Source organism: Cornus florida, unplaced genomic scaffold (genome assembly GCF_030987335.1).
Source record: "Cornus florida cultivar Cherokee Brave unplaced genomic scaffold, ASM3098733v1 CherokeeBrave_3.0.0_Hap2_Chr01, whole genome shotgun sequence".
NCBI classification, from domain to species: Eukaryota; Viridiplantae; Streptophyta; class Magnoliopsida; order Cornales; family Cornaceae; genus Cornus; species Cornus florida.
The window spans coordinates 963,135-977,644 of NW_026775571.1; the positions used below are offsets into that span (position 1 = coordinate 963,135).

At 34.7% G+C, this 14,510-nt stretch overlaps 1 protein-coding gene across 1 annotated transcript; it reads right to left on the reverse strand.

The window, feature by feature from the left end:
- Positions 1–231: 231 nt before the first annotated feature.
- On the reverse strand, positions 232–10,565 carry LOC132277814 (NADH dehydrogenase [ubiquinone] 1 alpha subcomplex subunit 2). Its single transcript, XM_059779682.1, has 3 exons — positions 10,358–10,565; positions 10,102–10,208; positions 232–527 (listed from the first exon to the last, which is right to left on the reverse strand). The coding sequence occupies exons 1-3, from the start codon at positions 10,441–10,443 to the stop codon at positions 424–426; spliced, it is 297 nt and encodes a 98-aa protein (XP_059635665.1). The 5' UTR covers positions 10,444–10,565; the 3' UTR covers positions 232–423.
- Between the last annotated feature and the right edge of the window lie 3,945 nt (positions 10,566–14,510).

Below are 14,510 nucleotides of genomic sequence, written 5' to 3' on the forward strand. Positions count from 1 at the left end.
TGTTTAGAAAAAGGGGGTTGAAATCTCTTTCCAGCCTCTTTTTCTCCCACTTTTGTGAAGAATATGACATGGATGAACCTCCTCTCCTCTCCTCTCCTCTCCTCTTCTTCCTTCCTGCCAAACAATATACCCATCCATCACCTTTTCCCACCCTTTCCTTCCTCCCGCTCTTGGTAGGCTATAGACCTTTGACAACTAATACAGGAAAATGGATTTCTATAAGACTGTAAATTGGAGTTCAAATAACTGAATGAGCACAATTTAGCAAACCAAAGTAACTACACACACAATGCTGAGTATTCAACTTCAAAATATCATCATAAGGAAGACAAACATGGGTTGCCAAATTAAAAATCATCCTAGGAAGAGCTTCCCATAGGAGATTAATTTATTAATTTCAGAGGTTCTGATAGCAGTGATATCTCAGGCTTTGAGAGCTGCCCCCACTTTAACAAGGTCCTGCAGTGCCTTTAAAATCTGTGCTTCTGTCAAGCCTTCTAAGCGAATACCCCTTTCCACACCCATGTCTGTTTACAAATAAATCCATAAATCAATAAATAAAAGCTGCAAAAATGAACCTACAGATGTTGACAACTAAAGGACGAATATAAAATACCCAAAATAGATGCGCATCACACGCACAAAATAAAAATGGGCATGTACCATTACGAATACCAGTTACCATGTACCGAAGCCAAAGTAAATTAACGCTATAAAAGAATCTAAGCAGTATCTACAATCTACACCTTTGGTCCATTTAATTGAATAATGCTGTTCAGAGTTTTAAGGCGGCTTGCCTTGCTCATTCATAAGGCATCGAAATAGTTGAACCCAAAATGCAACTATTATCTGACTAGATAAGTAAGAAAACATATCCAAGATCTCTCTCAAAAGGTGATCATAGTTCCAAGGACCCAAAAGCCTAACACACTTGACAAGAAACTAGAATCACCTTCAACCAAAGATTGACATAAAAAATGAAGAAAAGGTTTCATAATTTACCATAGAACTTCCACGCTAATCAACTTTTAAGGAGATGCCCATGCAAGATCAACAAACCTTTTATACATTCATGTACTTGAGTCGTCTTTGCCTAAGTGCATAAGGAACCATCATTCACCATATACCACTCCCACATTAATTCCTACATTCTATCACTATTATAAGCCCTTAGTGAGTAAAATGTCAAGTTTATCCTCAACCTTACTAATTTCTAATGCATTATGAGGAATTTGGTCACATGTAATCATGAATGTGTAATAAAAACATTTACCAACAAAAATAGATAACTCTGAGAACTCCAAATATTTTTTAAAATTTACAAACATTACTAAGGGTACGACTTTTTGAAAACCAACCATTTCTAACAAAAGCATGAATACATTACTAAGGGTACGACATTTTGAAAACCAACCTTGCCTAACAAAAGCATGAATACAATACCAAGGGTACGACTTTTTGAAAGCCAACCTCATCTATCAAAAGCATAAATGATTTCAAGAGACAAGGTGAATTTTTATTTTTTAAAAATCCAAATAAAATACCCTTCTAGTACGACAAATACCCAAAACAATGACGCCAATTTCGAAACTGATTTTGCCAATGACGGAGAAACTAAGTTAATCATAAAAATAAATTTCCAATTACTGTTAGACATGCATCAAGATCAACATTTACCATGTTAGAATTAGAACCAAATGTCAGCATATCATGTAACAAAAGCCTGTGTTTATATTTTTAATTTTAGCTTTTGATTAGAATTTCAAAAGTTAGTTTAGTTAGTTAGAGGGGGTACCCATGTCTAAGGGAAAAAAAAAAAAATTTGAAGTTACATCAAAGGGAAAAAAGGTAAAATCACCTCTTGGATAACTAACTCACCACATTAGGGTTTTAGATTCATGCATTCTCATTTTAGATGTTACATTGACTCTTCAAAATTAGTGAAATATCCATGTCCGACACAAAATAATAGGACACGGGTATGGATATGCGTTCGACACTTTTAGTTGGACATGCACCTAAAAAGCATATCCAATGATTCAGATTGATTATATTTTTTTTTAATAAGTAATAATAACATAAAAAGGCGTTCAAAAGGGGAACGCGTCCCTTATACAAAAATGGAACCGGGGCTAAGGCCCCAAAGAATCCAGAAAAATAATTAAATCATCAGAAGAAGAGCAAGAACTCCTTTTCACATAATTGAAAAGAGAACGAAGAATGTGATGTTTCACCATTGCCGTAGACGACTCTTTATCTTCAAATATTCTACTATTTCTCTCCTTCCAAATACACCACCAAACACAATGTGGGATGACTCTCCAGAAATCGCGTACATCCCTTCTCACGCGACATCCTCTCCGTACATGAATCAATTCCTTAGTAGATCGTGGCATTACCCAACACATGCCAAACAACCCGAAAATAAGATTCCAACAGTCATTCGCCACAAGACAATGCATATTGCTTCAAAAATTATCAAATGTTTATATTAAAAAATATGTAACACAAGGAATTATTTTACTCTATAAAATAAAAAAATATTATATAATATGAATATTTAGAAGTGTCCATGTGTCCTTTGGTTTCAAAATGTGATGTGTCTAACACTTGGATGCATATCCACACCTAGCACACGTATTCAAGTCTAGGTGGTACAATAATAGATACATGTTTTGATTCATGATAAAGATGTTTTGAGTGCATGAAGTTGTTTTTGGAATAAATATGTTTAAACATGAAATATTTTCAGAAACGGTAAGCCACAATCGATGTGTCGATCAATTGACAATTTCCAAAAAGATTATATTGAAGTCCAGACTAGCTCGATCAAATGCTCAATTGATCGAAGCCTGGACAATAGTTGTTGTCAATAATACGAACTGTGCGCAATAGTGATCTTGCTCGCATCAAAACTTTTGTCCACCTCCACCGATTTGAATCCCCCACAAACATTTCTAATGGCTTCAAACAAGGCAGATCACCAAAGATGCAAGGGCAAACCATACACTAGCATTCTCCTCTCCTTTTTCTTCTTTAGAATCCCAGAGCACAACCCTAAATGAACAGACATCCAACCTAAGGATCGCATCGACGCATCCCCCTTCTTTTCCCATTCAACAGAACCCTAACGGCTTCAGCATGGGAAGGTAATCTAAAGAGCAGTAAGGTGTTTGGCAATGGCGAAACAATGACTATGCAAGCTACGTACCATGCCTTAGTATCCCATTGTTCAATATGTGCAAGATTTCCAACCTCGCGATCAAACTTTCCTACCAAGCAAGACTGAATAACATCCCTTCTTTGCCATATGCCTAGATCATACTTCAAACTCGACACCTTAACACCACCAGATCTGAGAATGTTCATGACTTTTGAGACCCCTGCATAGGATCGATGCCCAGAAGGACAGAACCTAAATGGCATCTCTCACTCTCCAAGGATCAAGAAATACAAAAAAGTGAACATTTCTGTTATTCAGACTCAATTATTCACAATGAAGTAGAAATTGGAGGTGATGCTAATAAAAGTATTAAGAAGGGATGGATTAAATGGAGGAGTGCGATTGAAATATTGTGTAATCAGTGTATCTGTCTAAGATAGAAAGAGAAGTTTTGTGATAGCTCTAGACAGACCAATCTTTGAGGGATAAAATGTTGGGCAACTAAGAAACATAATATGCATAAAGTAAGTGTGTCGGAAATGCGAATGTTGAGATGGATGTGTGTCAAGACAAGAAATTGTAGAATTATAATCAACATATTCATGAGATGGTTGAAATAAAACTCGCTGGAGATAAATTGAGAGAAAATCAATTAAGATGGTTAGGAGTTAGGACATGTGCAAAGAACACCACTTGGTAAGTAAAATGTCAAGTTTATTTTAAACCCTACTAATTTTTAATGCATTATGAGGCATTTGGCCACATGCAATCTTGAATGTGTAATAAAAATATGTTACCAACAAAAATAGAGAACTAGAAGAACTCCAACTATAAATTTTATTTTACAAGCATTACCAAGGGTACAACTTTTTGAAAACTAACCTTGTCTAACAAAAGCATGAATACATAACCAAGGGTACAACTTTATGAAAACCAACCTCCTCTAAAAAAATCATGAATGATTTCAAGAGACGGGATGAATTTTTATTTTAAAAAAATACAAATAAAATGCCCTTCAGGTACAACATTAAAATGAAACAATTAGGCCAATTTTCAAAACTGATTTTGCCAAAGAGGGAGAAATTCGATATAAAGTTGATCAAAAAAATAAATTCCCAATTATTGTTAGGCTTGCATCAAGATCAGCATTTACTTTGTTAGGATTAGAACTTAGCGTCGGCAAAGTTCGTAACAAAAATTGGAGTTTGAATTTTTAATTTTAGATTTTGATTAGAATTGAAAAGTTAGTTTAGTTAGTTATTGGTAGTACCTATGCCCAAGAACAGAATCAAAATTTGAAGTCTGAAGATACATCAAAGGGCAAAAAGGTGAAATCACCTCCTGAATAACTAACTCACCAAATTAGGGTTTCAAAATCATGCATTCTTATTCTAGGATACAATGCATACATGTTTTGAATCACCTCTTGGATAACTAACTCACCAAATTAGGGTTTCATTTTTTTTTTTTTGATAAATAAGATTATATTAGAAAGCGTTCAAAAAGGGAACGCATCCCAATCACTGTACAAGGCCGGAGCCAAAGAACCAGTCCTACGGACCCAAGGAACCCAAAAGATCAACAGTCGCCTCTATAGATTTATAATTTCTCCCCATAACCCAACTAAAGAGAGAATTAATGATAACAAATTTCAAATTCCCAATGGAAGATTCCTCCCCGTCGAAAGATATTCTATTCCGTTCCTTCCAAATGCATAAACACAAAAGGGAACCGCCCACCAAAATTCACGAGCATGGGCTCCCACAAAATAGCCTCTCCAAGTGACAATCAATCCCCTCACAGAGCGAGGCATAACCCAATGAACACGCCAACAATCATAAGCCACAGGGCAATGCAAAAGAAGATGATCCACTGACTCCGCATCCCTCTTACACATACAACACCAGTTAACAATCTTCTCCTTCTCAGATTATCCGTTGTCAATATCTTGCCCCAAACTGTTGTCCAAACAAAGAAGGTCACTCTGAGAGGAGCCTTCGAGCACCAAACGTCTTCCACGAGAAGTTAGACCCAGAGACCCCTGAGGAGAAGGCACCCATAACATGGAGTTAGAGCCTCTGTCATCCAGCTCCTTCCTGTACAAAAGATCCAAAAGTCCAACCACATCGTCCACCTCCCAGTCTTGGAAGTGTCGTCGAAAACGCACATCCCATGTAATCCTACCGTTATCAAGCCAATAACAATTGGCAACCAAGGCATGTCTATCAAAGGCAATTCTAAAGAACCTAGGAAAAGAACAAAAAAGCGGACAATCACCGCACCATAAATCCTCCCAAAACCAAATGCTCCCGCCATCCCGAGCTCTGAATCTAATATGTTTAGAAAGCTCATCCCAACCTTTCCGAATGAACTTCCAAACACCCACACCCCAGCACATCTGGCCACACAAGAGGAGCACCCACCTCACTCCTCCCCAAAACAGCACAAAATAACCCTCCTCCAAAGTCAACAACGCTCACCACCAAATCTCCACAGCCACTTACCTAGAAGAGCCCTATTGATAGGCATCAACCTCCAATGCCTAAGCCACCTAACTATACATGCCAAATTAGGCATATAATCATGCATTCTCATTTTAGGGTACAATGGATAACCAACTCACCAAATTAGGGTTTCATAATCATGCATTCTCATTTTAGGGTACGCATACGCGTTTTGATTCATGAAAAAGATGTTGTGAATGCATTTGGAGTCTCGAGATGATCTTTATATGGTCAGAAACTAGACTCGATAAGTTTTCCAACAACATGTTACTTACTTAATTTCGAGTTTGTTTGACCCCACGACGAGGTTTGGGAAGTTTGAATTTCTGCAAAGTCGCTGGAAATTTTTTCATAGTGGGTAGAACCAGTTGGGACTTTTTAAAACCAGTTAGGTATTTGGCCAAGAGGTTTAGAACTTCAATTTTTCTGATCTAACTTGGAGTTCTTTTTTAACCAAATTTCAAAAGACATCCATTAGGATTTTAAAACTACTATTTCAACTTTTAGTTGGACTCTCTTGCCTTTATAAACTCATTTCTTTGTTATCACATACACACACGGACAGAAACACCATTGGTAAATCTTAGAGTGTGTTTTTGAAAGAAAAATCAGTCATGATTTTGTTTATTTTGTTTTTAAGTTTTTGGGAGCACAAACATACACGCAAGTGTTTTAGGATCAACGGTATTGTGAGTCTATGAATTATCTAGTTCAAACAGAGCAACATGTTTCCTTACATCTTCTATCTCATAAGTGGTATGAAGGGGAATCAATCACTACGAAGGGGACAGATTATTCGCGGAGCAATCGTGTTATTCCATAAACTTGTCCGCAAGGTCTAAGGAGTAAGATTAAAGTCTGGAACAACTGGATGAGAAGTCGCAGAAGTAAGACTGGGATGTTGAACAACTAGTTTTTGGCTGATTGCAGAGTATTTATTCAATATATTTGAATTTTAAGTAAATTTTCATTTAAACTTTCGAACTTTGAATCAAAAAATTCTCAATCCACAAAAAACGTGTTGCTTTGATGATTATAGAGTTTCCCATTTGGATTATTTTAAATTTAGTGTACAAATATATACACACACATAAACATGTATATATTAACACCAACAAATGAGAAAAAAAATTCTTTCTTTCATTTAGGAAACTTACAAAAACATATTATGAGTTTTTATGGGACTAAAGACCTTTTTTTTATATAAGCAAAGTATATATAGAAATAGAAAGGCACTCAGAGGGGGAGCGCATCCCACTTACAACCGCACAAAGGCCAAAAGAAACACTATATCCTCAAGCTATCGAAAAAAATGCTTGAGATTCTCCACGGATTAACGATGCCACCCATGAATCCAAAAATAAGCAACTAAGAATCAAAAAATGAGGGATACTATGTTGCAGCATACTATTTTTTGTATTGGGAATGGAAATACATTTTCTGTTCAAGATCCATGGTGTGAGGGGTTGACAGTTGCTCAGAAATTTGGACATAGAGCGTTAAGGTCTCTAAACATATCCAGAACTGCTACATTAAACAGTTTAATGAGAAGTGGTAGTTGGGATTTGAGTCTTCTCCAAGAGCAGGATTTACATCAGTTCAAAGAGTTTCTGGTGCAGGTGCCCATTAATCCTACTGAAGATAAACTTTTGTGGGATAAGAGCAAGTTCTCTTTCAAGAAAGCTTGGCAGACCAGTAGACAGCGAGTAGAGGAAGTCAGTTGGCATCGTTTTTGTTGGAGCAGAGCAAGGCCTATATGGTCCGTTACTTCTGTTTTTGTGTTGCTGAGTAAGGTTCCTTCTATGGTAAATGTAACGACCCGAAATTAGGGGCAATCACAAAACATGATTCGGAAAAACCATCCAAATAAAATCAAACCATTCTTGGTCCTACCTCAACCCAAATAACCACAAACCAAATCCCGCTGCGCTACTCCCATAATTACCAACTTAAACACATCACAAACAACCTCAAAACAAAATCTGTGCTGCAATTAATTAAAAATTCGTAAAAAATTCATTTTAGATCGAAATGGAGCAAACAAAAATGATTTGAAAACTAAATTCAAAGTGAAACACAGCTGAGCAACTCACGAAGGCTGAAGATTTTCCAATTAAATCAGATTTGAGAAGTAAATCAGCAGTACTTAGTTCGAAGAAAATCTGGGCAACGGAGACTTCAGAAATTGTAGAAAATTCTTTTGACCTCCAAATTGGGTAAAGTAAATTTATTTTGACAGTAGACTTACGAAAGAATAAATCTGAAAGTTTTGGTAATGATTCGGTGTCAAGAAGTTGGTCAAATAATTCATTCAAAAATCTGATTTCCAGCAGAGATAAAATACGGACATCAGGTATTCTCGAATTTTTAGAAAAATATCTACTGATCTAAAAATTACGAAATTTTATGGAGAAATACTAGATGCATAAAGGAAGCTGTTGTAAAAATTTGAAAGCATTTGGATCTCTACAATCCCTTATAGAAAATATTATTTTCCAATAAAATAAAGACCCCTGTTTTGCATATTATAATCACAAGCATCAAAAGAGTCTATAGTGTTTCCAACAACAAAACAATTTCCGTTTTCCCCATCATCAATTCCGTCATTCAAACCCACAAGGAACATCAGCAAGAAGTCTCTAGATATCCATAGGTTAATTTAGATACACGCATAACCACATGAAAGCCTCAATTTACATCAATTCCCAAAATAATAATTGAATCAAGCATTTTATCAAACACATAAAAGGACAACATTAGATAGTCTCCAAAATTTACTAATCATACCTTTAATCAAGATTAAAGCTTAATCTAAAACCTGGGGTATTACAGTAAATCTGCAGAGAAGGAAGTTAGTTTTGGTGGCTAGATGTTCTCTTTGTCACAAGGAGATTGACACTACTGAACACCTCTTTAGTGGATGCAGGTTTTCACAAAGTTTTTGGAGATGGTTGGGGGAGATTCTGCATTGGAATATGCAGCAATTTAGTGCTGTGGAGTCCTTAGGGGATCTTTTCAACTGGTTTAAGGATTTATCTAATGCTGGATATCATAGAACTTTGTTTGCTGCTGCTCTTTGGGGTATTTGGCATGAGAGGAATGCTAGATTGTATGATACTGCCACTGATCCTGAAGTTGTTGCAAGAACTTTGTTGTTGGAGGTGATGGACATTCATAATGTTTCTATGTCTGCTTTTGTTGGCTAGTCTTTTGGATTTTCATTTTAGTTTGGAAGTGGAGTTTGTTCCACTGTTAATTTTTTCTGATTTGGGAGTGGATGCTTGTATCCTTTCTCTGTTAGTTGTTTTCTATATTCTGAGGGTATGCCCTCTGTGCACCTGTATATAATTTTTCTTTTCTTTTATACAACCACATTTATGAAAGAAAAAAAAAGAATATAGAATCTGAATGCTCAAATAGGAGTCTCCTCCATGTCAAAGGATCTCCTATTCCTCTCAAACCATAAGCCCCGTCATAAGGAAAGAGGCCAACCAATTATGAAAAAAAAGAAAGAGGCCAACCCTCCAAGCATCTCGAATGGGACTAAAGAATTGAAAAGCATGCACGCGCACACAAACGAAAAAACAAGATTTTTAAGAAACCACATTGGTTTGTAAGTTTCCATTGTGCTTTTCAAGAGTTCAGATTGTTCAATTTGAGTTTCCTAGGAGTTTCCAGCACCTTCTATGATTTTCAAACATTTTAAATAGACTTTCACAGAAAGTTTCTGAAACTACAACCCAAGCTTTGCTTTGGAAACAGTTTGTACTTTGTGGTGAAGCAAAGCTCACCAAAAACTATGCCAGTTGGGCCATGGCCATAAGACTGCAGATCAAGATGACATTACTGTGTGAAACATTGGCAAGAATGGATCAGACATTCTGGCAATTGGAATGAGAAAAATATACAGGAAATTTTTTAATTCTATGAAAAAGCAATAAGGCGCTTGATAGTAGTCACACAATAAAATAAAAATGCTACTATAACAAAAACAACCAAAAGTTTACAATCTAGAAAGATGAATACTTTCTAACACTTTCCTCACGGAAAGATGAATTCCGATGGCATTGGATGCTTTTGTGTTTTTGTTATGTTAGTTACAAGTTTCAGTAAGGAGGGTTCGGCAATGAAATAATAGGATTTATCCAGTTGGCACTAGAAATAACTGTCAATATTATTAAAAATAGTATGAAGATTTGGAGAAGCAACTAAGCTTTCAAGTTTCAACTCATCAGACCCTGGTTTCAATTAGTGTATCTTTTGTGGTTTAGCCTCAAAAACAACAGAAGAGGATCGGTTAAATGTAAAAGTGTAGAAAAACAATATTAACTGAAAAATTATAAACAACAACAACAATAATAATAATTAAGAAGACAGGGCATGTATGGTGTATTATGATGATAGAAAAAGAGGGGACCCATTTGAAATTGATACCGTATCTTGCCCAGAGCTGAGGTTCGGTCCCACTGCATTCACGGATCAATATTGGGAATTTTGGGTTAAGCGTTTTCAGATCCTTATAATTCTTTTCGACGAATGATCTATACAGGGAGAGAAAAAAATCAAAGAAAATAGGATCAAACAACAACACATGCCATATAATAAGGAAATTAAACGAAAGAAAGGTATTGAAACACGAATGAAAGGAGAATTGATTAAAAAAAAAAAAAAAGAAGGAAGGAAGAAAAACCTAGCAGCCGAACTGGCAGGTGAAGTTTGGCAAAAGAGGATCCGAATCTCCTTCAGATTCTTAGACAGATGACCCCTCCATGCCATTCTCTCCGTCACAGCACAACCACAATCGCGAGCTAGAATGTACCAGATTTTTTTACCCAAAAACAAAGAATGTAACTCGCACAAGCATTTGAGTCCCCTGGGTGAGTGCGCTTTAAGTTGGGGGCGTGTTTCCTACCGAAAAAAAAAAAAAAAAAGGGAAGGAGGTTCGGATCAATGTAAAAGACACATCGGGAAAAGTTCTAAGCGTTTTTGTTGGATGCTGTAACAGTGGATAGTAAAATTATTTTTTACATAGCAGGAAATGTTTCATAAATGGTGGTCAAAAATTGGAATATTAAAGGCTGTAGAGAAAAATTATTTTGTTTTACGTAGCAGGAAAAGTTTTATGAATAGTGGTTAAATATTAAAATATTAAAAATTGTATTTAATAACCAGAAACGTTTCTTATTTTTTCTTCTCAACCCTTAAAAAAATAAAACGAAAATAAAAATCGCGTTCAATAAAATATATTTTTGTTTTTCTATAACAAAAAATGTTTTAATAATGGAAAAGACACATCGGGAAAAGTTCTAAGCATTTTTGTTGGATGCTGTAACAGTGGATAGTAAAATTATTTTGTTTTACATAGCAGAAAATGTTTCATAAATAGTGGTAAAAAATTAGAATATTAAAGGCTGTAGAGAAAAATTATTTTGTTTTACATAGCACGAAATGTTTCATGAATAGTGGCCAAATATTAAAATATTAAAGATTGTATTTCATAACCAGAAACGTTTCTTATTTTTTGTTATCAACTCTTAAAAAAATAAAAAAAAACAAAACGAAAATAAAAATCGCGTTCAATAAAATATATTTTTGTTTTTCTATAACAAAAAATGTTTTAATAAAATATGTTTTTATTTTTCTATAACAAAAAATGTTTTCAACTTTTGTGACGAAAAGAGGAAACATAAAAAAAAGAAGATGTTTTTATATGTTTTGTAACGTTTGGTACGGTAGCAATAAACACTAAAATTTTATTTTTAAAAAACTTTTCAATGAAAATTTGAAACTAACCATTATATTTTTTAAATTTGCAACATTTTTTTACCAAACATGTTTTCATATTTTTGGTTCCAAAAATCTTACAATAAATAAAGTTTCCAAATATGCTTCCGATTATTATTCAAAAGACTTTACAACAAATCATTTATTTTGTATGAAGTTAAAATAAAATGCCAAAAATAAAACACGTACGAAACAGGCCCTCACACCATCACTCCTACATACTCTTACCCACGCTTATGTTTGTACATACTTTTTACCCACACTTGTGAGTTTTGCAGCGAAATATAATTGTGGAAAGTTTAAGTTTTTATCAAGAGAGATGATAAGCGCCAAATATTGCATATTTAAGTATCCTTAATTGCATTAGTTAAGTCCATTATTTGATCTTTGTATATAGATTATCTTCATTTTTGTGTTTTTGTAGGTTTATTTACTAAAAAGAAATAAAAATAAGGTTTTAAGGGTTTTTGAAGAGCAAGTCATATCGGATCTAAATATCAAGTGATTTTCAAGAAGAGATGACCCAAAATATTCAATGGACACATTCAGCATTGCAAAAGAGAAGAAAGAAGCCAAGTATCATCCTTCGCGTCCGAACACCATGCAGTTACCTCGCGTCCGGACGCCAGCCTACGGGTCCCCACTTTTAATAAGTCAAAGTTTGTTCCCTTTTAAGAGGGAATTTGAATTTCAACGGGCTGGGTTGTTTAGCAACCCATTTTAGGATTAAAAGGGGGGCAAAGGCTTGAATTTTTATTCATTAATTTTATTCTAGAAAGATATTGGGAGAGAGAGGATTTTTCTTAGGGTTTTATGCTGAGTTTTGCAACAATGGGGTTGTAGGAGAAATCTTCTTCTTCTTCTTCTTCAATCCTTGAAGTTGCTACCATGTCTATAAGGAATTAACTCCCTTCCTAGGGAGTTGATGTAACCTAGATCAAGTAAATATGTTGTAATTGCTTTTTCAATTTGGGGATTCATCTTGTATATATTTGATTTCATAAATTAGAAGTTGTTTATATTGAATTGATGTGTTTTTACATTGAATTAATGTATGTGATTTTCATTTGAATATATAATTATGTTGATATGTTTATCTTGTCTTAGAAATCATATTGGCATAATTATGCACTTGATTTCCTATAGTGACAATGGGAATGAATTTATGAAATGGTTATATTGGCATGTTAACTTAGAATTTGTACAGATTACTTAAAGGAGATGGACCATGCTACACCTTTAGATTAATTTAGTTAGGTAGATGGTCCATACCAACTGAAGATAATTTATGATAGATACTTGAATTTCATGTGCTTCAACATACAATTGAAGGACCTTGATAGGCCATGCTTAGGGATTGGTTCATACCACAACCTAGTTTAGGTGGATGAACCATTCCAACCAAAGATGGGTTACGCTTAGTCCTGAAATGTATGATTTTCTGAAAGATGTTGTGGTTGTTTTATACTTCTACACATCATTTTATATACATAGTTGTTTATCCCCAAGTTGAGTGCAAGTTAGCATGTTTATGAGGTTTTGGTGAAGTCAATTCGCTAGCCTTCTTTTTATAAGTTTAATCCATTTGAATTCATTTTCATTTATGCAATTCCATTTCATAGTTTTAAGTGACAAACCAATCAAATTATCATCTATTTTATTAAACTAAAATCAATTTTACAATTTTGGTTGCCATAAGCTAGCAAGCCTTGTGGTTTCAACAACCCCTTACTGTAGCCTTATTCTACATTGATTTGTGCTATTGCAAGTGGTATTTTTAAGTGGTAACAATTTATACCCATCAAGAGATTAAATCACGTATCTTTCTATTTTAATCAGCTTTACTTAATTTAGCAATTAATCAATTAATCACATGCAAGATAAAAGTAAAGTAAAGCAAATAGAGTTTGAGAGATGACACTAGGATTTTTAGTGAGGAAACTCTAATTGGTATAATAGACCAATTGTTGTGGAAAAAATCTCATGGACTATGCAGTCCAAAGCAAAATGATCTACTATGTATGAAACAAAGTACAATGGACTTTGACTCAGGCTCACACCATATCGTTCTACCAAAAACCAATTGTTGACAATCCTCTAGCTTTGCAACATCCCGTCCAACAGCTCTTGACTCCAGGTTTACTCTTAATCTCTGTAGAAGGATTGCTGGTAGATTAAACAACACTCCTCGAATGCTTTGGCCCTTCCAAAGTGTAATCATTTCACCCATGTTCTTCAAGATCTAAATTTGATGTAAAAGAAATAGAGTTGTTTCTCTGATCGTTGTAAATCAATATTCAATAAACTTTGAACACGATCAGGAATTGAACAACACCCTAAAATCACTCTTGTGTTTATTTACGTGTTTAAGAAATAAAAACATAAAAATCAGATTTGATTTTCTGTAAAATATCTCTTAAATAAGCTTTTAAAGAATTAGAAGTTTTAATGCGAAAGCCGTATCAACCTAGATGTAAATCAAGGTTTATATAGACTTTCAAATACTTAGATATGCATAGGAAAAGGTAAATTTCATGCATAAGGCTTTTGGAAAGAAGTTTATACCAAGCAGGAAGTTTAGAGAGAACATGAAACAAAAATCCTAAATTGTATTACACTTCTTGAACCGGTAGCCACTGTGGAACTAGTTCCCAAAGGACAGAATGTTGTTCTTCGAAGCTATGGTTCCTAAATCGATAGAAGATGTTGGTACCGGTTCCCAAATTACAAAATTGGAAGGGAAGGTTTAAATTGTTTGGAAAAATTATGTTTTGGAAACTTTGAAGAACATACCATGTATGTATAGTTTCCTAAGTGGGATTTAACTTCCTAAAGTGTTGTTCGTACTTTTTTCGTAGATCTTGGTTTATCAAACTTGAACAACTCTTCAATTCCATAGTCGATCTTGATCTTGATTTGGTAACTTGAAAATTATAACTTAATCGAACTTGTTTTGACACCGAAATTAGCCAATTACAAAAATTATATCTCACACACTCATGTATGAACCTCACTCATGTTTGAATCTCTTTCCTTCCTTTTAAAGATTTTCTATGTAA

Excerpts from the sequence above, each read along its gene's own strand:
- LOC132277814 (XM_059779682.1), bottom strand. The coding sequence starts at position 10,443 with ATGGCATGGAGGGGTCATCTGTCTAAGAATCTGAAGGAGATTCGGATC. Across the intron at positions 10,209-10,357 it reads CCTGCCAGTTCGGCTGCTAG|ATCATTCGTCGAAAAGAATT; the intron begins GTTTTTCTTCCT and ends CTCCCTGTATAG. Across the intron at positions 528-10,101 it reads TCAGCTCTGGGCAAGATACG|ACATGGGTGTGGAAAGGGGT; the intron begins GTATCAATTTCA and ends ATTTGTAAACAG.